The sequence below is a fragment of the Numenius arquata genome, chromosome 4 (assembly GCF_964106895.1).
Source record: "Numenius arquata chromosome 4, bNumArq3.hap1.1, whole genome shotgun sequence".
Taxonomy (NCBI): Eukaryota; Metazoa; Chordata; class Aves; order Charadriiformes; family Scolopacidae; genus Numenius; species Numenius arquata.
In genome coordinates this window covers 20,409,068-20,434,337 of record NC_133579.1, presented here as the reverse complement: position 1 = coordinate 20,434,337, position 25,270 = coordinate 20,409,068, and the positions used below count along the sequence as shown (strand labels likewise).

The following is a 25,270-nucleotide window of genomic DNA, read 5'->3' as shown; positions in this document are numbered from 1 at the left end:
GAAATTTCTTTGCCATCTCCAAGTTGATCGAATTGACCTTGGAAAGTGGGGGAATGATGAAAGGATGCATTCGGAGGAGTAACAGAAGAAAGGACACTCTTCAAGGCCAAATTGTGAGGCAGAATGAGCATAGCAGTCAGGGCAAATGGCAAGGACTCAGAAATGCCATGTATATGCAGAGCTGGTAAGGAACTGACTTCTAATGCCACCTGTACAGTTCCTTAAGTCATCAGCTGGGGAGTGCGAGGGACAGGGAGCTGCTGGGACAGTTTATTCGTCCGGAAGTAAGTCCAAGAACGCCCCCTTCTCTCAGCAGGCCTTGCTTTGATGCAAAATGTGCTTCTGAAAGTTATGATCAGTTGGTTTAAAAAAAGATGCAAGTCCTCTTATGCAGGCCTGTGAATGAATGGAATCAAAGCACGGTTTATTAAAGTCTTAGATTTATCTCAAATTGTACCATTTCACAATGATATTTACCATTGTTTACTGAATTTAAAAGTTAATCAAGACATTTCAAATAAAAATTACTATGCATTTCTCCATGTGTTCAAATATGTATTGAATATGCTGTGGCTGAATATTAACTGTAGATCTATACATAGCTGAATTCTTAAAAAGGACTTTTAAAAGGACTGAAGTTACTGCAGAATTTGCAAGGATAAGGAGAGATGAAAGCTCAATTCTGCTAAGATTTAATTAATAAGCTCCAATCCTATAAATATTACTGTCTCTACCTTTTACTACTCCAGGCTGCAAAATTAGTCTGTATCTCTGTGGGATCTGGTCTTAAATGATGACAAACAGATTGTTACTAGTACTACCTGGTAACCTCTGCTTAACCACAGCTCTTTTTGATTTGCATCATCATTCACGTAGGGCTGTGGAACAAAACAAATGCTGATATAGAGATGTTATGCAGAGACTGCATTTCAGACAAGGCTCCATCAACATCTTTTGTCATCTTGCCTGGTTCATATATGAAGACCATGGGAAGCTTGAGTTTGTTTTTCCTTGCTAGATCTCACCCTCCAAGATCCTAAAGTGAAACAGAATTTACCTTTGCTTTCCAACTCTTATTTACTACTAAGTATAAGCAAACATACTAAAATTAAATACGCACCGTCCCTTCCAAAGGATTTTTTTTAAAAAAGCTTTATTAAACAAATACTCTTTAGAACATATTTAAAGCCTTCTACAACCTTGAAGGAACCCTCTGGCGTGCATAGAAGTTCTTATTTTCACTACTAAATAAAGCATGTACGCAAGTGCTACTCACACATAATAACTGAACGGTAACAGAAGTGGCCACTGGTAACTGAAACAGGGTGTCGAAAACTATCTCAGTAACAACTTAAAACTGGGTTAGCATCTGCATAGTACAGCAGGAGTAAATAATCATCTGTTCTGTACGACCTCAGATTAGTACTTGAAGGCAGTACCGGTCTACTAATATCAGCTTCTTTTTCAATAACAAAGTATGTATCTTTTGAAGTATACAAAAACCCCGTAACTTTAAGGACAGCTAAGTAGCTTAGGTACATTTCCACATTAATAGAAGCTGGTTAATAGCATTAAACAGCCATCTCCATTTTAATAGGTGGATGGGGATTATAATCTTCAATCTGAAAGTCCTCTGCCTTAAAGTCACAGATGTCTTCAACCTTACGAAGAATTCTGAGTTTGGGGAAAGGTCTTGGCTCCCTCTGAAGCTGAAATAAAAGCAAGCTTATTGTATAAAGCTAATACTTGAAGGCAGAGATTTTGCATTAAAAATTAGATCTCATAAATCTCAGTTCAGATTACACTATGTAGATTTTCCCTCCTCCCCAAGAAGACTTATTCTCAAAAAAAAAAAAGAAAAAAAGAAAATTGTAATCCAGTTAGGTGGAATCTACTTTAGTATTTTGATAGGGAGCAGCAGCATAATTTTAAAGTGAATTCACTGATCATCCAAATGCACTGCAAGCATTTCCAGTTTGCAGAGCAATTCTGGTGGTTACAAATTACACTCCTTCCACAGGAAACTAAGTTGGAAATTCTGACCCCGATGAGCATCAAATATGCTGCAGTTTCTCACAGAACATTTGTGTCCAAACCAATAACTAGTTCTCTGACTGGTTTTGAACCATACGAATGGTCAGGACATTAAGTCCAAGCTAAGTCTAATGAAATAAAATTATTATTATTTGCTCCTACTGCAACAAATTACTTCCTGAAGAAAACATAGCTTTTTCCAGCCAAATAGCAATACTGATTATCTCTATGAATTGATAAGTTATCCTTTTCTGATATACTACAAAGACATTTTATTTTGTTTTTATCTGTATTAGGTGAAACGGTTTTCTAATTTTTAGAATCATAGAATGGTTTAGGTTGGAAAGGACCTTAAAGATCATCCAGTTCCAACTCTCCTGCCAGGAAGCAGGGACACCACTCAGAAGACCGGGTTGCTCATGTTTTGGGATGAAGAAATCAAAAGTAGTGGTACAGATTCTGGATTTCCAACTTGGTTCTGGAATAGTTCACTGATGTACATTTTAATCATGTTTGTATTGTATTTCTGTTTGCGACCCAAGTTGAACACAAGTTAAGGTACTACAATTATTAGGGTAGAAATGAGGAAAAAAAAGCCACACAAACTAGTATTTGCAAAAGGATATTTATAATACCAAGCTAACTTTGTATTGGATAAGCATTGCAGAAGACAAAAGGAAACAAGAATATAGAGTAAGTACTTACTTGAACTTTCAGAGGTTCCACATGATTCAGATATACGTGAGCATCTCCTAACGTGTGTATGAACTCTCCAGGCTGAAGAGAAAGGACAATACATGTGGTTTTCAAATAGTCAGGTTTCAAGAAAGCACAACATTACAATGCTTACAGTCCTGACTCTTAGCATCTTACATCTAGTGTAGAATTGCAGCTTCTGTACTAGATTGGATCATCAAGACATCCTTGCACGCCTTGAAGGACACTGTCTTCCCAGACTAATGCATAATTAATGAAAAGTATAATGAAATTTTCACTAGCTTACAAAAAAAAAGTTATCTTTGAAATCCTGCTAGGATAATAGCTTCGGTAAATGAATGGAGCACTACTCATCTGCTCACCAAGATGGAAACAGATGGGAAGTGACATACAGCTTTTCCACTGCACTTCTAATAAATAGGATTTGCCAAAGTTGGTTCCAGACTAGTTGCCATAGCCACTACTAAACGATGCAGTTTGCGGCAGTGGAGGTGTCAGTCACAGGCTAAACCCCAAAGCACTTATCAAGCATCCAGATGGGTTTTGCCATCTTGCAAGTTCTGTGATTTAGCAGCCCCTGAGCAATCTAATGTAACTTAGGTAAGTTTTATCAGGTATTTTTCTGGCTTCTCACTGATTGGGCCTCGGACATTTTAGCATAATATATTACGCTAAAAACCACCAAAGCTGTGAGAGGAAGCTGCTGAAGGACAACAGCTGCTTTACGGACATAACATCAAATTTAACTTTTTCTAGTACTTTGGCCTAATTTCTTACGTACGCCTGCAATTGCTGTGAAGTCCAATTCTTCCCTTTTTCCCTATTCTAAGCTCCCCTTCATGTTGCTGGTAGCATGAACTCAGGCCCAAATGGCCTTGCTAGTACAATTTTTTACATGCTGTAAAGAAAGGGGGGATTCCACTTGTACAAGACTGTGGTATGTTTAAATTACTCTGCCAAATTGCAAAATACAGCTCTGGAGTCAGAGCAGTACCTATTTGAGCACATACTGCCACTCTACAGAGTCATCTACAGTAGGAAATGAAAAAACCACCCAGTTGAAATCATAGCTGGAAATTAGGTGGGCAGAATATCCAAACTGGAACCTTGACAGCAACCACTGAGCTACTGTTCACTTCCAATAAAAAACACATGCTACAAAATTTAATCACTTGTATGTTCTTATCCCGTAAGGACAAGTGCTAAGTTCAGATTTCTAACAAGTAGACTAGCGCAACAGGTCAGTTTTGACATGTTCAGTTAAAAAGACCTGGAGGATCTTCTGTCTGACTGACCTGAATTTAAGAGTTCTTACACTGCTGATCCTAACTGCCCATACAGACCAGAAACAATTCACATTAAATTCATGGGGCCCTTTCTTACATATATTTCAGCAAGATTTTGAACAGCATGTTCATTGCAGTTTTTCTTGGACACGACATGAAGAGTCTTATCTTTTAGACCCTCACTTCATGGAATTGTCAGAGTTGGAAGGGACCTCTAGAGATCATCTAGTCCAACTCCCCACTTCTCAGACAAGATTAAGTAAAATGATTAAATAGCATACCTTCAGCCCTGTGACGTGGGCAATCATGTACGTGAGCAGTGAATAGCTGGCAATATTGAAAGGCACTCCTAGTCCCATATCTCCGGATCTCTGATAGAGTTGGCAAGACAGTTCACCATTTAGAACATAGAACTGGCAAAGGGCATGGCATGGAGGCAAAGCCATCAGAGAAATATCTAGGAATTGCAGTACAGGAGGGAGTGGGGGGGAAAAAATGTAACAGCATTACTGTGTTATAAATATAGAAGATGCAAAATCTGAACAGCATTTAATGAGATACAGTATCCAACTGCAACTATCATTCTGTTGCTTTCTCTCTTTTGAAAAGCACCTGCTGCCTAAGCAATTAAGTCTGGGTCATGACAAGCTGTCTCCTGGGCTGTATGACCAGAAAAGTCATAAACAAATATTCCACAGACCAGATTTATGCCATAATGCTGCACAGCAGTTTAGTTTTACTCACCTCAGCGAGACAGTTGATCTCCCTAAAGGAAGACATTAAGAGCAAAATCAAGCATGTACCCCAAAGCGACTTCCAACTGCTTCATCTTACTCTCTTCCCATTGCAACATGCCTCTACTGCTTGTTGAGATATAAAAGCAATCATCAATAAAAAAATAAAATGAGAAAACAAAAGATCTTTTGAGTGCTTATCTACACTTAAAAGTGCAGATAGTGCAATTAAGGAAAACTTTAACCAGGCATCTCCTGATATCTGAGAATGTTTAACCTTTAAAGTTACAGCAACAGCATATGGCATCCCCTTTCAGAGACACGAGTGGAAACTGCTGGGTGATTTTTTGTGTGCACAGATCTACTGATGCTGAAGCTACACATTCTTTGGCACTAGCTCTGACTTAGAAGTAGCCCTACAGAGCGAATGGATATCTAGACAACTTATGTTCAAGGCAATGATTACAACACAAATAATATTTTTGTTCTCTAGTTTTAAGCTTTTTGTGAACTTTACAATTTATTATATGGCTAAAAAACAGACATATCGCTTTGGTACACTCTTTTTTGGTTTTGTTTTTTTAACCTTTTTAAAATAAGAGTTGCTGTCTTTGTTCAAAGTCACTGGTAGCCAGGTATATCCCTCACTTTAACCTGGAGAGAAAAAAATTGAAGTAAAGGTTCAAAAATTTTGAGGTCTGAACATGAGAATGAAGTGGGAAGAGAAACAAGCTTATAACCCCTGGCCATTTTTACTGCATTCCTGGTAATTATATGTAGAATAAGCAAGGTTATCCAATGGAACTGACTGTTGACACAGGATTAGAACATAGTTTAGCATACAACAAGAAAACGTGCAACTGCATTCACTTAAAGTCTGCTGTCCAATACCTTTGGGATTCCAAGCACACATAATGATTCTTCTGTCATCTGGATTGGTTTTGATCATTTCAATCACTTTTTGCAACTGATCAACTCCTTGGTTGGAGTAATCTGAAGAAAGATAACAAATAAGATCTAAGCCACACAGATTCAAGTCGTGATAAGTTTTCTACAGCCCAGCCCACATCCCACTGAAAAGCGATACCCAAATGACAACCTCTGATGATTTTATTGTAACTTTGAAAGTGATTAACTTTATCAGTTAGCACCCTCCAAATGCAGGCTATTCTTGGTCTTCCTTAGAGTGCTCTAAGGCTTATGAAATTCTCACAATGGTATTTTTGTATGCCCCCCCTCCTCTTTTAATGTACTTTGAGTACCTTCAGCACCCACTGCAATAGGACCATTTAGAAAGCTTTATTCCAAGCCTCAACAACTAGACGTTTTTTAAGACCAAATAAGAAGTCTGTATAAACACTACATCCCAGGAGACAAAAGTTGCAATACAAAAAAATTAGTTGGACAAAGCGTGTTACTTTGTCATTCATGATGACTTGTTACCTAAACAGAACAAAAGCTGTACTGGAACAGGCAAGATATTACCATTTAGTCATTCATGGTATTTAAACTAATTTGCTCATTGTGCTTCCGGATTAAGATGCTTTTCTAGATGTTACACTTGCATGCTAGAGTGCTCCTTCTAAAAAAATAAATAAATAAAAATTTTTAAAAATACCACACCCCCACACACACCAGTACCACGGGGTGCTGGCATTCTTTGCGTGCTCAAAAGGAGAAAGCTTTTGACAGATGAATAAATGCATCCATCTAGCACTCACAAGGCCATGTATGAAAACTAAATTTCCATAGGATTTGGTGCCAGAAGGGAACTTTAATCGTTTATAGCACAGGATATTACACTTCACCCAACGACGCTTGCAGGCTGATTTTTAGGCTCAATACCAGTTATGTAAGAAATTCACTGGAATTAACTGAACATTAGAATGGATTCCAGAATAAAAGAGTCATTAGTTGATACTCATTGTTCTGAATCATGCCAGTGAATCAGCATGGCTGGTAACTAATTTTTTCTAAAACTCTTATTGCAAAGCAATACCAAATTATGGTTACAGGGAGACCCAAGATGGCAAACAAGGTAGTAATACATAATTAGCATCTCAGGGAATTCTTCTGCCAGCAATACTGTGCCAGAAGCCTTTTCAAATGACTATTTGAGTTCCTGAAGCTAATTACCTATCCATTAGTAATGCATTTTAAGGAAATCTATTAGTAATGAAACCTATGGGAATTCATCTTGTTCATTTTTTCCAAGCTATGTTATGCCTCAGACCTTTTAAACTGAGGAATGCTGAAACGTTTTAGTAAGTTCTTAGACATGTCAGTCCACGTTGCATCATTTGTGTTAGCATAAAACTGTATTCTGGAGTCAGTATGCCAATTGGCAGTCAACATGCCAATACCAAGTCTAATATCTGTAACTAATGTGAACTTCAATTTGAGACTGTATTGACAATAAAAAAAACAAGAGCAAAAACCATAATTAACCATGTTGTTATTCTGAATTAAAAATCACACCAACCACATAGGGACAATCATTTGACTTTTTTTAATGGCAGTCCTCTAAACGTTTTGTCTCTTTCAGTGACTTAGAGAAGAGCCATCAAGACACTTCCGAGTACATTTAATGAACCAGTTCCATCATGGAAATTAGGACCCTGCATTGGTATGCTGGAAGTGAGGTGTCACAATCACCTCACTAAGCAATCAAGATTGTGTTTGTATGTGATTACCTGTGTGCATATCTTTGTATTCTGCTCCAAAGTGCCTCCACTGGAAACCATAAACTGGTCCCAAATCCCCCTCCTCTCTGGCGCTGAAACCCTGCTTATCCAGGAACTCACGTGATCCATTAGCATCCCAAATCTTTACACCCTTTGCAGACAGCTCTTTAGCATTTGTAGAACCCTACAAAACAGACAGTAAGGAGTCTACAGCCTAATCCCAACACAGAGGACACAATGTGAAACAGCTTTGCTAGTCTACGGTATTTCTACACTTATAAAGGATGAACAGTCCAATTAACGTACTGGATGAGGTTCTTGCACATGGACACAATAAAACTTACGAGCAACATACTAGGATGAAGTTTAAAGTGCCACGCTGCTGTTATTTAAGTCAGGATTCTTCTAACTTTGTGAAAGCACAGGGAGTACAGTCTCAAGGTCAACTGTGGTATATCATTTCATACGCACATTTGCAGAGAACAAGATTTTACTTTACAGATGGATAAAAGTAGGCAAAGAAAACATTTACAGCCTAGGCATTGTCTTTGCCAAGCCACCTATAATGAACTTAGGGTCTTAAAAATCCTTTTGTTAAAATGACAAAAATGACAAATAGGACAAAATGACCCAAAGAAATCTCACTTAGTTCTGCAACATGTCCAAATCAGCACACTCAAAAATCCAACATAGAAAGTGTTCTGTTTTGGGGAGTGTCTAGTCTTTTATATTTTAATAAAGACACTTTAAAAAAATGAATGTGTATTTGAGTTGTGCTATCTAGCAAATGGTTAGGTAGATTTTCCCATGCCTGCACAATGTCACAACATACAAGGGAACACTTACATCCTAATGTATTATCTAGTTCAATTTTAATACTCTAACTATGGCTATTATCTCCATTAGATATCAGGCTTTTGCTACTTTAAAAAGCCTAGTGTTTACATCAGTCTTATCTAACCTGTGATTCCGCACTGCTTGTTTCTGTTCAAATCAATAAAAACTATCTCAATATTAAAAAGCAGACCACTAAATTGCCTATAATCTACTTCATATTATGATTTCTTATTCAAACACTAACAAAAGAGACTATACTAGGCCTTATAACTGTGGGGTATGGGCAAATCATCAAAAGCCCTCTCTATTTCAGACTACTTCCCTTAAAAAGAAGAAGAAACCATCTGATTGATAACAATGCAATAATCTCCACTAAAATGCACAGAATGTCGTGAAGATAATGGTCTTCCACATGCAGTCATAATATTTGGTGGCTGCACTTCTTCTGTTCTGCCAAATGAACAGAAGAAGCATCTGCAGTTACCCCAAATTCCTTAATCCATTCCACACTCATTTGTTCTGCTGGTATCACTCTCAGGCACAGAGACATCCAAACAACAAACCTTGATGAACCACAGCAGCTCCTCCAGCACTCCTTTCCAGAATACCCTCTTCGTTGTCAGCAGTGGAAACTGATCTGGAAAAAGATCAGAAGTTGTGGATACCCCAAAAAGATAGAAGTTATGGATGCCCCATCCCTGGAAGTGTTCAAGGCCAGGCTGGATGGGGCTTTGAGCAACCTGCTCTAGCAGGAGGTGTCCCTGCCCATGGCAGGGGGGTTGGAACTTGATCTTTAAGCTCCCTTCCAACCCAAACCATTCTATGATTCTAAGAGTTTCAGTGTCAGAGGTGACCAGCAATCTGTCAGGGTGACCTCCATTGATTAAGTAACGCCACCACCTGACAGTCAGAGGTTTGGATATGAAAAAGTTGGTAAAGGATGTGTAATTCTCATATTCGGATCAAGGAAGACAAGAACATGACTTTTATTTTCCTGGACAGAGGGGGAGATGAATTATCCGTGGGGGCTTTAAAGACACCGTCCACCATGAAGGCACCATGGTATAGGGCACAGATGTATGTGTGGGCATTCACAATGGAAAACGAAGGATTAAGATAAAATTCTTGACAAATCTATTTCACAAACCATCTTTCCTACTACGCTGGAACGGTAGGAAGGACCAGGACAGGCAATCTCAAGATTCTATCCGTTCATTCACCAGAGGACAGCGATGGGGCCGGGCCGGGGGAGAGGAGGGGTCCCAGCTGCCGCAGGCTGGCGGGCAGGAGGAGGGCGAAGGAGCCGTACAGACCTAAACACCTTCACAGCCCCCGGCAGCGGGTCCACGCTCCGACACTGAGCGGGGGAAGGCCTCCCTCTCAGCGGGCCGGAAGGGGACCACGCCGGGGAAGAAGATGGCGTCCCCGTCGCCCCCCCCCCATCCGGAGCAGGGCTGGGACCACTGGAGCCGCGGCGGGCAGGGGTAGGGGGCCGGGGCAGGGGCCGCGGCGGGGCCGACCTCTCAGGCTGTACCGCGCCTGCATGCCGAAGACGGAGATGGTGCCGGTGCCGGTGCGATCCTCTTTTCGGTGGCCATGCTGCAGGATGTGCCGGACCTGCCGCAGGTATTGCGGCTCGCCGGGCTCCAGCCCACCGGCCTCCGGGGCGCTCGGCAGCTCCCCATCGGCAGGCATGGTGGCCGAGAGGCGCCCGAGGCGGCTCCCGGAGGGCCGGGGTGAGCGGCGGCTGCCCCGCTGTTCCCCTCCCGCCGGCCGCCTTTCCTCCGAGCCCGCCAAAACCCGGTCTTTCCCGCCAAGCGGCGCCGAGGGGCGGGCGGAGCGGCCCTCCTCTCCCCCCCCCCCCCGCCTCCTTCCTTTCTTCCTCCCTCCCTTCTTCCTCCCTCCCTTCCTCTGCCTTTTCCGCCCGGCCGAAGCCCTCCCCTCGCCTGGGGGCCCCCCAGCGCCGCTGCCTTCTGCTTCAGTCGCGGGGCTGGAGGCGGCCTGGGGCGGTTCAGGCGGGGCGCGAGGAGTCCCACGGCCGCCCTGAGCTGGTGTCCGTTCCCGTGCCGCCCTCGTCGGCTCCCTCGCCCCAGCCTGGGAATCCACCACAGCCGCCATATCGGCCCCGCGCGGGGCTTGTCCCCCCGACAGGGCTGTCCCCACCACCCAGCCCGAGTCTGTGCGCCAAACCAGGCTGTTTTTTCCTCCTTCTGCTCTCCCAGCGTGGTCTCCTCTGAAATTTTTCTAGGTATATGCTCTCTCTTAGTCAAACTGATACTAGGAGGTGGTGAGGAGGTTAGGAGAAGGTCTTTACTGTGAGGGTGGTGAGGCACTGGAACAGGTTGCCCAGAGAAGCTGTGGATGCCCCATCCCTGGAAGTGTTCAAAGGCCAGGCTGGATGGGGCTTTGAGCAACCTGCTCTAGTGGGAGTTGTCCCTGCCCATGGCAGGAGGGTTGGAACTCGATGGTCTTTAAGGTCACTTCCAATCCAAACCATTCTATAATTCTATGGTATGATGATCTTGGAAGTGAAGCATTCTGTAAGAATCACTTATCTCTTAGATAAAGCTGGACTTCTGACAACCAGTGTGATTACAGGAGTTATGACTGCTAATCGCTCACGATTAGGAGCCTCTAAAACAGGCACATATCATGGAGGTTGAGCAGAACAGAAGGCCGTGCACTAGAAAACACTACTTCTTACAGCAGGCAGGAAAAATATCTTTCCCACTAATTAAAACAATGAAATGGCCTTTTTCTTCTTAGAAGTAAAGGAAAAGTCATGGTATAATTAGGGCATGGTTATTTTTCTATACTCATACCTAATCTAGCTGGTTTTGTTCACTTTGAAATGAATACAATTTATTTAGCCATGGAAATGGTGAATGTAAGAGTCTGCAAAAAATGCTTAGGAATGTCAGGCACAGCAAATGAAAGCAAGTCACCTAGAGCTGTGCTTTTAACTGAGACATATATCAGTTCTTAATGTTTATTGTAATTTGCAAATACCCTTGCAAGCTAATGTGTATAATTTAGGAAAAAACAAGCATCTTTTTTCTGATAAAGGGTTCCCTGTTAATTATGACTCCAGAGGCAAACTACAAGTAAGAAATGCCAAAGGCAGAAGAGTTACTCATTATTGCATATTCAGAAAAGTCATTTAATGTACATGATAAACATCAAAAGCAACTAGAAGAAGAAATGGAACATTTCATTGGAAAATAATATGCTACATGCATATGGAAATCTGGTTGATTCAGACTTAGCTGAATGTGCAACATCTGTGGGGACCAATCTTGAAAAGGCCTAAGAATGTGCTTTAATTTAACTATGCAAATAGGAATTATTTGTATGCTTACAGCTGATTATTTCCTTAAATCTTTGCATAACCAGGGCCATAGCTGGTTATCAAAGATTACACAATTTACAATATAAATAACATTTTTTTAAAATAAATGAATATTAACATGGATTTGGAGTTTGGCTTTGAATTAAAAGGTTTCTACAGTCTTCAGTTGCTAACTCATATGTCACAGTATTTACTAAGCAAAATTTATTTATATGTCACTATTTTAACCATAGTAATTTAACAATTAGCTATACGTTGATCTTAGGGGTGTTTCACCTAGAGAACATTGGATTACTAGATTTCAGGAAGAAAGATTTCACATGTCTTCTTTCCTAGGAGAAAAAAAAAAAAGTTGATTAAACATTTTGGTTTTGGACTGAGAAGAAGATGTTAGAAAAGTAAGTGTATGGGGAGTGTATCATTGCCCTGCTGTAGAAATATACATAACATAAAAAGCAGACATTTTTTCCTCCTTTTTCCCTTCTTGTAGATCTTTCCAAGTTTTAACTCCTTGCTTTCGTCACTCTTTCACGTACCCTGAACCTTGTGCAAACTGACAGAAAATGGTATTGTGTTTTGGAAATTAATGCCACTTACTTTTCTTGGGCATAAAATGGCTACACAAGATATGTTGCACAGAAGAATCAGACTAAGATTCAAGCTAAAATTCATAATCAGACTAGGGACATTAATATTGTCACATTAGGCCTTGAAGATTGGTCTTACATGATCTGAAATAGTATATATCATCAATAACTGCATATAAGTTACAGAGAATTTTGAAGGAAAATTGTAGAGAAAGTGTAATGAACATTTTATTGTATAAGTTTTTAATACTTTTTTAAAAGTTTCTGTCTTAAATATAATATACACATAATTTCACAGCAGCATGACACCACCTGAAACCACCGCATCTTTCCTGGAGATTCCCCATGGGGAATATGAAGTGCTCTTTTCCCCTAACTCTCTGCCTGGTTCTTCCTTCCCCATCTGGAAATCTCTTAAGCATGGAGAGAGGCCTCTGTGAGCCCTTTCTGCAAAAATGGTTACAAGTCCGTGAGAAGGATCTTTTTGTGCACATTCCCATGAGTCAAACTGTGGACACTGTTAACACCTAATCTAAGCGGAGCACTGCTAATGGGAAAATGTTATGTTAAGACAGCTCTTTCAAATCATGGTGCTGATTCTAACTTTGCACTCCTTTTTTCATAAAAAATAATAAGGAGCATGCTCTTAAACACCACCTAAAATAAAAACCATAATGAATAGTGGTAATTCGAGTTCATTCGTGATTAATGAACACAAAGATGTGGTTTCTGATGCCAAGGCTCTACACTGTGGTTGTGAGGCAGTTCTTTTCTGAAGGAACATTTATCATCACATTACCTCATCCCAGATGTTACTTAAAGATTGAGGGTTTCACAGTTAAATAAGTCAAGGCTTTTAATATCATCATGTCTGTGTTTTGCAGGCTAGAACATTGAGTATTTGTTTTCCATAACGCTTGTGTTTGTCTCTCAATCAATGTGTCGTTTCTGAGGAGGTGGTCTTGATTATACCATGACTGAATCTCATTCCAACTAAAGTTTATTGCGATGTAAACACCTTTTATAAAGACTCGCGTTCTCTATGATAGGAGAAAGAATGAACTTACCATTTAAAAATTCTGCTTATATAGTTGCAGTGCTTTCCCAGCTATGTATTCAATGAAATCAGCACTCTTTGGGTCTAAGTTGGGAGGAACTTTAATGGTAAAAGTGGGTGAAGTCAGAATATTCACGTCTACCACTGTTTCATTTTTACCAGAGGGACCTCCAGGTACCACCTAGAAGAGAACAAATTAGTATTTTAGACAGTACAAGCTACTGGATACTTTGAGTTTTGTTTATACCTACTGTGCCTACTGTCTTTAATGGAGGAAAATTAAAGAGAGAAATATTTAAGGCTTTTCTACTTTCTTTAAATTACTTTCTTCTGAAGAGACAGTGGGTGTCTGAATTTATGCCAAAGCTTATTGTAGGTGGTGGGAAGAGCATACATGATACTGCAAGACCATATTAAAGAACTGCATGTTAATATTTATACCATGAACTACATCTATAGTGAGTTTCCGATCTCCTAATGAAAACTTGTGTGAGTCGGCCCACTGATTTCAAAATTTCAAGACAAAGGTTGTGTGATTGAAGTTATACATTCCTATGTGTTTTTCTAAGACAGACTTAGTTCTGTAGCTTTATTTTTCTAGAGCAGATAGCTCAGACGCATTTGGGAAAGTGTGCTTAAATATTGCCTGTCTCCTTGTTCCTGATTTTGTGATTTTTGGTGGATTGCACAATCATTTCATGTAATAGTAGTACATTGGATTTCTGAGTTGGAAAGGAGAATAAGATTTGTTCCTCACCCAGGAAAATGGATTGAATTTACCTTGGATATATTCTTGTGTGCAAGATAAAATTAATCATGATGTATTTATTGGAATATTGATAGATGCTCTTAAAGATATGCAGCTTCTACTGCAATAACCTGCATAATGTTTGCCATCTTTGGGTTTTGGGATATATAGGTACAGACATGGACATATAGCTAGATATTCAGTGCTCCAATAAGGATCTGACTGGTACAGTGAAATTTATCTGGAAAGGTAATCTGGGGTCAGTCAAAGCTGCTAGTGTCAATTTACTCTTATCCGACAGCGGTTCAGGTTAGCCTGCTGGCCATCCATCAGACTAAAAGGATTTAGAGGAAAAGAGTTTCTAATCTCTGGAGTTTCCAGGGATTATCAAGCATACATAAATTCAAGATGAATTTGTGTAGGAACTCTATGTTGTAAAATCCAAACATTACACACGTACAAACATCCACAATACCCAAGAGCCTAAGTATGAGCAAAGCGTAGGTCAAAGACAGCACCGTGCAATAGTTCCCTTTGGAAGATAACCCTTACCTTAACTATATTGAAAATATTTTCCGGACCGATGGTCGTATTGGATAACTCAGACACCCACCCAAATCTTTCTTTCATTTTGTTCAACAGGTAGGAAGTGTCTTCTGTATGACGCTGAACCACCTGGAGAATCTGCTCATACTGCTCCCCCGAGAGATTAACCAGCTTAAAGGCTTCGTCAAACTTGATGTGCAGTTCGGGAACATTGGGGCAATCTGACAGAAAAGACAGCCAGCATGAAGCTTCTAGGAAAGCGGTACGTCTTGTACTTCATGTTTTCTATCTGAAGTATAGAAAACTGTGAAGAAATCTAACAAAGGGGCATGGTTTTGGGTTGGTGTTTAAATAATGCTTAAAAAAAAAGAATAATTCTTGCTGACCTATTTTGATAGATTTAGTTTGGGCTCATCAGGGCTACATGGATTAATTATCCCATTTGCTGTATTACAATGACTTACCAAGTACTTTAAGGTTTATATCATATTTCATGGCAATTGATTTTCTGTTATGCTAAATAAGAGGAGCTGGTAGATTTTACATACAGCAACTTCATAACCTCCTTATACATTACCTTTTGCTTTAATCACTCATATTCCATTATCAGTCCTTCCTAGTGTATAGGTTATTAGAGGAAAGCCCATAATGTATGTTAGTATTTTTGTTGGGTGTTAAGGCCTAATATTTATCTAACGATAGCTAGACATTAGTGTCTGACTGGTATCGTCTGCCATGAATTCAGAACTGAAGATTGCTGGCTTTTTCTTTACTAAAATGCAGGTTTTAAACAAGAACTTTATATTAAACCTATACAAAAATTACTATGTAAAAATTCAATTTATTCTCTGTCAAATAGGACTGTCAAAAGGGACACTTTCAGGCTGTTAGTACAGTAACCACAGATGCAAATTGATATCTGTAATACACAGCTGTAGACAAAAAGATATTTTTAGTGAGAGGGAAGTGGTCCCATATTCTTTTCAAAATGTGTCATTGGATCATTAATGCCTCACTGGAGATGTTCTGAAGACATTCAGGTTTAAGCATATTCTGTGGCTTTTAAGACCTAAATAATTCTGGAAACACGGATATGTTATATGCAGCGGGAGTCCTGAGAGCAGTTCTAGGTGATGCAGTCTGAATTTTTTCCAGGTGCCCATGGGGAATATGTGCTGGAGCTTTGCCATCTCCTTCCATACTGAGAAGCAGTCCCCTTTTCGTCCGTCATGTCAGCCCTGTGTGCTGACATGGTTCGGCAAAGAGTAATTGCAGGCTGTTCAGCTCTTGCTTTCCTTGTGAGGAGCTGAACGCGACCCGATGTTACGTCTGGTTGCCTGCAGGAGAAGCGAGTGTCAGGAGTTTGAGCTTCTCCTCACTTTCTGCTCAGCACTTCTGCACCCAGGCAGGATCGATTACAGCCTGGCCTCTTGCTTCTCTGCAGGATGGCAACTCTAACAAAATATATATGTATTTTGTTATGGAGTGTAGAACGTCTCTTTGGACCTCCAGCAGTGTTAACAACTGAGTTATAGTGACACTCTGTGGAGACAGTGGGGAAGGGTAATTGAAGTCATCTGAAATGAGGAATAGTGTTTGTACCAGTAGTTACTAAGAGGAGACTCAGTGACTGAATGTTAATTCCCGAAATATGGAAACAGCACAGTAGAAAACGACAGCCTCAAAATCTGCAAACCAGTTATCAATGCATTACAGAAAAAATCAGAAAATAGCTATTTACCATGCAGAAGATTGTCTTGACATTTCTGACATCTCTCGTGAAACTGTGGGCATCCAGAAGAGTTCTCCCGAAGCTCCCTGCAGAGAGGCCTCCTGTGCCCTGACCCAATTTTTGAAAACATGCCACTTCTGTCGGGATCTAGAATGAAGTCACAGTAATTTCAGTCTGCCATTAAGCTTAGGGTCTTGATAAAGGTACATTTGTTACCTACTGTGTGTGCTAGAATGTAATTTCTTGCCCTTAATCCAAAATACCTGTCATAAACCCCTCCCTCCTCCCCCTCCAAAAAAAAAAAAAAAAAGGAATAAAACATTAAAAATTAGAAGTCAGGAGAAGACACAAATCATGTTTTCTTTCAAGGAATTCATACCATGAAAGTATATTCCCTTATAAAGGCATACTAGTGTATTCCCCACTAATAGCCAAGCAATTGCTAATATTATTACGTTATTTCTAAAACATATGAGTTCTGTTAAGATCTTTTTGACCCTTAGAAGTCAACATGTTTCGTAATCACGTGCAGCTAGATGAGAGCACAGTACCAAAGCTTATTTCTGAGGTAACATGGGTCGAGGTAACATGGGTCAAGGTACAGGAAAAATTAAAAAACACTGTTGTAGAATCACTTAACTGTATATTTTCTGATGAACATACAGTTTTTATGTCACCTACCCCTCAGAGTTACGGCATGTCCTTACTATGATCTTATAAATAGGCACCAGCATGTATTTGAATGATGCTTGTTTTTCTATAAGATACGCAGGATAAGGCTTATTTGTATTCCAAAAGGTGACCAAGGGTTGTGTCCTGTATTGAGAGTTATCACCTGAAACCAACATTATGCCCAGGATTTTTCTGGTCCCTAGAAAACCTGATGGCTGGCCTGGGTTTGATTGGCATGCTGCATTGCTGTGGAAGCCTAGAGCAGGGCTGGTAGCTGTCTGGCTGAGCTTAGTGTCTTTTGACAAGGGCAGGGATATGCCTTGACATGTCATAGAATTACTCTAATGTTTTAGAATTGGTGACGTGTCAATATGATATGATACACATCGTATCCTGACAAATGCTGAGGTCGGACCTGTCAGTCAGCCTTATGGAAACCTGCGTCCGTCATGAATTCAAGCGCTCCTGAGGAATTCCTGCAAATGCTCTGAGAATTGACATGAAAATCAGACTGTGTAGGGCCTGAAAGTCCCTCTGTGACATTTCTTTGAGATTTCTAGGTGATCTGTACCTTTTAATTTAACCGATAAATTTATCCATGACCCATGCCTGCTTAACCGCGAAAGCCTCCAGAGCTTCCATACCATATCTCACACCAACATACCTCAAACTGAATCCCTACCCATAGTTTAGCAATCTCGAGGAATTTGATGTCATTGACAATGCAGTTGATTTTCATTTTTTAATACTTGCCTTTGGCTTGTTCTGGCACATCTCTTCTGTTACTTCTGTATTCATCAAATACTTCAGTAATCACCTCACTGACACCTTCAAACACTGTCCTACTGAAATCAAAAACTGTCTGTAGGAAGCCAGGTATACCCCAGCCTTTCTGTGAGCCGTCGTTTCTGGTGGTGTCCTCAGGTAAAGCTGGCATGCTGAGGGACTCATTCAAGTTCAGATCAGACATGAAATATGTCTGAAAAGACTGGTCAAATTCCTTTTGCATCCGCTTGAAAAAAATGAAACTTCTATCAAATATTGAGCCCATGTCTGTTAATAGTTGGCTAAATAGACCTTCCATTTTTACTAGCTGGGTATCCTCTTTCTCGGGCTTTTCATTAAACTGGATGTCTTTTCCTTGATCCTCATGAAAAGTAAAAATGAGTGGAGGTATTTTCCTCAAAAAATCTTCCACCTGTGTATAAGAAGGAGATAGATCAGCTGCTTGACAAGTTAACAGTTTTTCATATCTCAGGGAAGTAACTCTAATTTTTCTCTTTCAAATACCCATAGAAACAATGCCCTCTTAATAGCTTCAAACACAACATATTCTCCGAAGTAATTTAAGACATAGACTCTAAAGAGTGAAAGTACATTCAGTCTAAATCATTAGCTCCAAATCAGATCTGGAGTAAAATGTTGCAAGTTGGCCTTTAATCTGTGGAGGCTCAAAGTTAGTATCAGTGTTTGGATTTCTTTCAAAAAACAATTTGGACTTTATCTTGGAAACATTTCTGTGGTACTTATGTGCAGTGTAGAGAACAGAAGGCAATTGTTCTTAATATGATCTGCAAACACCCGCCCTCTCTCACCACTGGCCAAGTCCTCACATGCTTGTGCAAACTGAAACCCATTAAAATCAATGAAGCAGTGGCCCTGAGTCCATGGTTTGATGATGGAAGAGTCTGGGTATCCACTCTGCTCTGCGGAGTTCCCAGTCCCTGGGTCTCAGCCACTGGTTCCCTGCTCTGTGCTCTAATGCACTACCTTCACCTGAGCAGATGCCATGTTTTGCGGAACTGCACTTCATAGAACTGTAGAATGGTTTAGTTTGGAAAGGACCTTAAAGATCATCTAGTTCCAACCCCCCACCATGGGTAGGGACACGTTCCACTAGACCAGGTTGCTCAAAGCTCCATCCAGCCTGGCCTTAGCATTAGAAAACTGGTATGGGTTAAGAAACACCCTGCTGAGCACATACACATATATATACCTTTTTAAAAAGGAATCAGATCAGCTGCTTGATCTGACTGCTAGTGCAGCTCAGAAGGAAGGTGGGTTGTGAAATGGCACTGTAGGAGCAGCCTAAGCCAGTATTGCCCCTGCTGCCTGTGTGTCATCAGCCACAGCTATCGTCGTTGTCCTCTTTTTTTAAAACGATTTAGGTCATAACACAGTTCTTACTTTGAATGCTTCAGAGAAACCATACAGCTCACTGAGGAAGTTACCAAGAGGGTCAAAGACACTGACAGTGCAGCATATAACTTTTACTGCAGTAATTTTATCCTGACATCCACATACTCTTGAAAGTCCAAGAGATACATTTGAGGTATCCAGGAGAAGTATATAAAAAGCCACAAGTATCACCAGTAGTCTTAATATCTTCCACATTTGCCTGAATAATTTTAAGAATATGCATAAATGTTAAAACACCTTTGCTCTAAAGCTTGTCACTTCTGAAACACACCACATTTAATTTTTAAGTTACGGTATTTTTCAGTGCCTGGGGATGTGAAAGTTAGGTAATCCGGCTAAAACTTCAGTAGCAGTAATTGCAAAGTTTCAGTTGTTACGTTGCACTTAAAGCATATGTCCAAACAGAAAATGTGACTACAATTTTGTTAAGTCTTGTAATAATAACGTGCCAGCCAGGAAAGCGTATTGTCTTTCTGGTACAATTAGGGGAATCTCCTTTGCTGACAGTTTCCTTTATTAAGAAACAGTTACGTGTTTTAAAGTGATTTTGTTACTTAAAGTGTAGATTTAAAATAAAATAAACATAGGAAAGAATGATGTTGAATAAGCAGGTGATTTTTTTTCCGCTGGAATTTTGCTAAGGATATTTACACTTTTAACTCTGCTGATTTTCAGATGGACTATAAAGAATCTATGTGGTATTTTTCACAAACAGTTATTGAGCATCTTAATGCAGATCCTACTGTAAGAGACAACGCTGTGTATCTGGAGTGACTCCATTGGAGTCAGAGGAATAATCATTGTCCATGGAGTCACACCAGGGTGCAACCAAACTAATTTTGGCTCAATGTTCATTGAATATTATTGTATGTAATCTCTGCCATATAAATTCACATTTCCAGACCCTCCAAATCAAATTAGTTTTAGTAACCTGATATAACTGGCAGATCTAGGTACTGAGAAAATAAGATGTGCTCTCTCTAAAACTGTTAGGTGAATTCAAGAGTATTTCCCAGATACAAAATTTCTTCCTACCTTTCTTCTAAATGTTGACAAACCATGTTTGCAAGTTGTATAATATCTCATGCAGGTACTTTCTAAACAAGATTCACATTCATCCCATAAATTTTTCAAGGATACTTGACATTGTCTTTCTTCTTCTTCTAATCTGTCCTTTACTTCATCCATAAGTCGCAAGGCTTGCTAAGTAAGAAAAAAGATTCAGTTGAGGGCAATTTTCAGATGAATATCCTAAATACTTATCCCAGTGTTGATCACTCATTTTGGCTATTTATGTTTCCATTTTTTACTAATCCCTAACAGTTAGGGTAGGTTGTCTTCTCAGTTGCAGTCACATATGGAGGGAACTAAAAAATGAAAAACAGAGGGCACCGCCTATGAAACCAAACAGATCTCTACAGTCTACCTGGATCTTTGAGGTTGTGAAAAAACCCACATCTTTCTGTGAAAGAAGCATTCAACCGCTCACAAGGTGATGTGCTCAACTCATGTAATTTTTTCTCCATATCATATCTGCAGCATTCATCTAGTCCACAAACAGTCCTTTTTTGTTTCTGTGCTCTATTCTTTATGGGACTCATATTTCATGAGGCTAGGTCCTTGCCATACATAAATTCTTTCTCTAGTGCAGAAACATCTAAAAGCATAGCATTTCCTCTGTTTGGGATTGTACTAATCAAAAGACTGTAATGAGGGGGTTTCTTCCCCCTCTTGGGAAATTGTGAGGCACTCCTTCCATACCGAAGAGAAACAAGATGCATTTTACAATGCTGCTTCTATTTACTGGATCATTCTTCATCAGGTGGAGCACAAAACTGAGCAGATCAGAAGCAGCGTTTTAGAACAGACTTGGCAATGGGAAGAGAGACGAGTTCTTCCTGTTGAAGTAGACTGCACATCATTAATTTCTTTCTGCGAGTACAAGGTATTTTAATAGTTTAGCTTTCCAAATGATGTTCCAAGTTGTTCCAAAGTATGACAGAAACCTTTTAATTGGTCAGTCTTATTCCATTCTGGCATCATTTCAATAAGGAAGAAAAGAAAACCTCTGTCAGAATGTGCTTAGTGGAGACAGTAACTGTGGTCTTCATTGCCTATGTTTAATTATTTTCTGATCTTTCTCATACATTTATTCAGTGTTTTATGAACTCTCACTATGGATGTAAGTTCTGTGTAAATGAAATCCAGTAAGAGCTAACAACAGCATAGATCATAGTATTCCTAAAGATGTTAGAAAGCTATCGGTACTTTTTGGCTTGCTAGTACAAATAGTTTAAACTAACTACCAGATGTTGGGCCAAGAGGGGATTTTTCTTCAACTTCATTGAAAGCAGTAGTTAGGATCTTTGCATTTTTTAAAATATACAGTAATGTCTGTTTCTCAGGATTGTCTGAGCCCATGGCCCTGAGCCTAGGCATTGCACTAAGACATTGGAAATTCCCCTGATCCCCTGTACTTTCTCTGCAGCACATAATCAGTTGTGGCTTTGATATTTTTCTGAAGGTTTGAAGTTTGCAAATCAAGCTGGGAAGCGTCTTGTGGTCTGACATGTATAAAGACATGCAGGGCAGAGCTGCTGGACCTTCCGCACGAAACACCGTTATGCAGGTGCTTGCAGTTGCCTTGGTGTGAATTCAGTGAAGCAGGGGATTTCTAGAAATAAGCAGCAAGCGTGATACTGTATTCAACACGTTGCTGTTGCAGCAGCTCTAGCTTCTGGATGTACAAAACTCAGGTTCTCTCTCCAAAGTAAAGTCAAATACAACATTTAATGTCTCCTTTTACTGCAGAACAACTTTATCTCCACATGGTGGTCACCATCAGCTTGATTATGCCTAGGCTGCTGCTGGTTACCTCCCAGCTGCAGAATAAAATGAGAGAGCTCAAATCTCGAGGAAGGTTGTGTCAGATAACGTGTTTTACCTTGCAACCAGGATGAACTGAGAGAAGGTAACTTGCTAACTAGTAGTAACTCAGCTGTGTTTTGTCTAGTGCTCAGTCTTTCAGCCTCATTTTAGAAATAGCTTAGACATTCAGCCACAGGGAAAAATTAACAGCATGCCACTCAGTTAGAAAGCTGTATTTCTGAGGAAAGACAGAAACTCTTCACCTCTAGCTTTCAAAAGAGCCTGGAAGAGGCACCAGTGAGGCAGGCAGGGTTCTTGTTCATTGCTTTATTCCGGTGCAGTCTGAAAGCATCTCTCAGGGCTGAAGCCTCAGTGTGCCAGGGTCCTGCCAGCGGGCAAGCTCTTCCTTAAGAAACTGGCAAATAGAAGCAAATTTTTTAACTACTTCTGAAATGAGAACATCCAGGTTCCTGATAGGCTAATAAAGGATGTCTATTGGCCTAACACCTGCTTCCAGGAGGCAGGCAGTGAGAACCTTTATAGAGATGACATGAGAGTTTTCTTCCACTATGAGAGAAAGGGTCAGAAGCAGATTTCCTAACAATCCTGTGGCCATGTAAAGAGATGTATGCTGCTCAGGGTGTACATTCAATGTGGCTTACTTTCTTCCCAGACAAGGGGAGACACCAAGGGGTCCCATCTGGGTTGCTTAACGGCCTAAGCATAATGACATGTTGTACTACTTCCAGGAGGTAGGCAAAATCCATGTACAACCTGTCTCATCTTTGATTAAAAATAGCTACAACTTAACAAAAATGCAAACAAAAAAAACCCGGATGCACTTGTTACCTTTTTTTCTTCACTGCTCTTCTTCAAGGTTTTCATCAGATCTATGTGCTTATCTTCATTTTTTTCCATCATAATTTTCATCTGCTTAATACCAATCAAAGCTTTCTTTACCTCTTCATCTACATATTTCTCTCCAACTTCAGATAGTACTAAAAAAAGCCAAATTATACAGTAACTTAACACTATCACAAATTGTTATGCACTGATGACAAGGGAGAATGAAACAGTTCTATGTTTCCCTATAGTTGCAGAGCCAAACATTGAGATAATGAATGCTTAATAACACAGAGCCAAGACAGTTTCCATCAGATAAGAATCTGGCCCAGAGCCTTAGCCAGTGATCAGCTGTGTGGAACTCAAGTTATATACTCAGCTGTCCCACTGCTGATCACTGAATCCCAGAACAGTTGAGGCTGGAAGGCATCTCTGGAGATCATTGATCCCAACTCCGCTGCTCAAAGTAGGGTCAAATAGAGCAGGTTGCTCAGGACCCCATCCTGGGTTTTGGATATCTTCAAGGATAGCCCATTAGTTTTCTAATAACATAACCTATAAATTTATCTTTGATCTGAAAGTAGCCTGTGACAGCTTCCCTTTACATTTTGAAAATGTAAATTACAGGTGCCTTCAACCTGCTTTCATAACAATACAATCTCTAGACTTCCTGTGAAGTAATGACCATAGAGTTTTGGTGAAAGCCCAGGTTGGCCCACACATTGCACCTCAAAGCTCTGCACAATTGCTTGTCCTTTATCTGTATTTGTTCCCTTTGCAGAAATACCCTGAATATCACTGGAGCTATACAAAACAAGTAAAGAACGCATCACCCTGAGACTGCCAAAAGCATGTTAGTAATTTCTTCCTTGATATCTTTCTTTTCCTTCCCTAACTTTTTGTTTGTTACAGAAATATTATTAATGTAGACTGAAGCAAAGGAATATTTCATGGCTGATCCTCTTGGGATTCCTATCCACAAAATAAAACCATGCTTAAGTGTGAGTATATGCAGAATAGCTGCTTTTTCCTAAATTAAGTAATTTTATTTCAATTATTGGTAATAACCATCTTTTCCAAAGATTATTTAAAAAACAAAATAATTCAAAATCTTTTTAATTGAATTTTGGATTCAGTTTATATTCTACTGATCTGTGAGGGACCAAATAACCTCTAAAAATGCTGTAAATACCTTGTTGTGTGGGAATGCTTAACTGTTAATCCCTTTACTTTCTCATCCCAGTTGTTCTTATCTCCCCAGTGTGCGTGTGCAGATGTATGTAGTCAGCCATATGAGTTTCTAAGCTCCACACATGAAAGCAGACGCCAGTGACTATGGAAGTCAAAATGCACCAGGAGACTGGAGACTTGTCCCCAGGGGCTTCCAGCACACCCCTGGTAAGAAAAGCATACTTACGCTTCAGGTTTTCCCGGAGATTCATTTCCTCCTGCCCTGTCGGTGCACACTGATGACCATTCAGCCATAGCATGAATATTATAAATAACCACGAGGACTTCATGTTCTTTCTGTTAAAGAAGCAGGTTGGTGCAGTTAAATGCAAGCATCTTCATGATGCTTAAATGCCTAGGTGTAATGTTTACTAAGTATTATACAAGTTCCCATTAATTTTGACTTTGACTATGGTTTCTGAGACATGTAACATGCACCTAAATGCTACTGTTAGTGAAAATACATGAGTAGGAAGCTTGACCTCATTTGAAATTATCTATTCAGACTAACTAGATGAATTCCACTGAGTTTGCACAGTGGTGTAACAGAATCAGGACACATATATATATAAAACCGAAAGCTTATGCAGCTCAGCCTGTCCCTGTTCTACCTTGCGAAACACACTAATTACTCATCTCACACTGTGTTTTTAGTTCATATTATAAATGCATCCATGCTAAACATTATTACCAAATTTAAAAAGGGAAATTTCTAGAATATTGTTCTCTTCCCCAAACATGCATCCTTTCATTGTCCTTCAGAATAGTACTTAATATAGCAGATGTAATAATAGGTGTACCAAGAAATTGGCAATTAGATAAGTTTTGTAAGCAAACACATCAGCAATCGAAAGAAATTCCTACAAAATGAGGGAAAGAAACGCAATTTGCTTTATTTGCCTCCCAAGAGCAGTTAGAGAAGAAAGGTTTATTTTTCAGAAACCATGCAGCTATACTTTATAGTTCTCATCTGATTAAGTGAACACAATATTTAAGTGCCGCCTTCTTCGCCAGTGTAGCCTTCTTGGAGATGCAGTTATCAGTTTTAAGTGCCTGTGTAAATTAAGAGCCTGGATTTATTTATAGTCTGGATTTACTTCTATAGTTATTTGCATATTGTACCTTTACACTTATAGCGAAAGACTAA

At 39.9% G+C, this 25,270-nt stretch overlaps 2 protein-coding genes across 2 annotated transcripts; both read right to left on the bottom strand.

Moving 5' to 3' along the window:
- Window positions 1-404: 404 nt before the first annotated feature.
- TYMS (thymidylate synthetase) lies at window positions 405-10,193 on the bottom strand. The gene is made up of 7 exons (XM_074146552.1): window positions 9,813-10,193; window positions 8,856-8,929; window positions 7,465-7,639; window positions 5,663-5,764; window positions 4,319-4,494; window positions 2,740-2,811; window positions 405-1,709 (listed from the first exon to the last, which is right to left on the bottom strand). The coding sequence occupies exons 1-7, from the start codon at window positions 9,985-9,987 to the stop codon at window positions 1,572-1,574; spliced, it is 912 nt and encodes a 303-aa protein (XP_074002653.1). The 5' UTR covers window positions 9,988-10,193; the 3' UTR covers window positions 405-1,571.
- Window positions 10,194-13,298: 3,105 nt separating this feature from the next.
- On the bottom strand, window positions 13,299-24,413 carry CLUL1 (clusterin like 1). Its single transcript, XM_074146778.1, has 7 exons — window positions 24,311-24,413; window positions 22,900-23,048; window positions 20,218-20,385; window positions 17,737-18,181; window positions 16,321-16,458; window positions 14,586-14,800; window positions 13,299-13,466 (listed from the first exon to the last, which is right to left on the bottom strand). The coding sequence occupies exons 1-7, from the start codon at window positions 24,411-24,413 to the stop codon at window positions 13,299-13,301; spliced, it is 1,386 nt and encodes a 461-aa protein (XP_074002879.1).
- Between the last annotated feature and the right edge of the window lie 857 nt (window positions 24,414-25,270).

Excerpts from the sequence above, each read along its gene's own strand:
- TYMS (XM_074146552.1), bottom strand. The coding sequence starts at position 9,987 with ATGCCTGCCGATGGGGAGCTGCCGAGCGCCCCGGAGGCCGGTGGGCTG. Across the intron at positions 4,495-5,662 it reads GTGTGCTTGGAATCCCAAAG|ATATTTCTCTGATGGCTTTG; the intron begins GTATTGGACAGC and ends TGCAATTCCTAG. Across the intron at positions 2,812-4,318 it reads CCCACGTCACAGGGCTGAAG|CCTGGAGAGTTCATACACAC; the intron begins GTATGCTATTTA and ends CTTTCTCTTCAG.
- CLUL1 (XM_074146778.1), bottom strand. The coding sequence starts at position 24,413 with ATGAAGTCCTCGTGGTTATTTATAATATTCATGCTATGGCTGAATGGT. Across the intron at positions 20,386-22,899 it reads AGAGCAGTGAAGAAAAAAAG|CAAGCCTTGCGACTTATGGA; the intron begins GTAACAAGTGCA and ends TTTCTTACTTAG. Across the intron at positions 16,459-17,736 it reads TGTGCCAGAACAAGCCAAAG|ATCCCGACAGAAGTGGCATG; the intron begins GCAAGTATTAAA and ends ACTTCATTCTAG.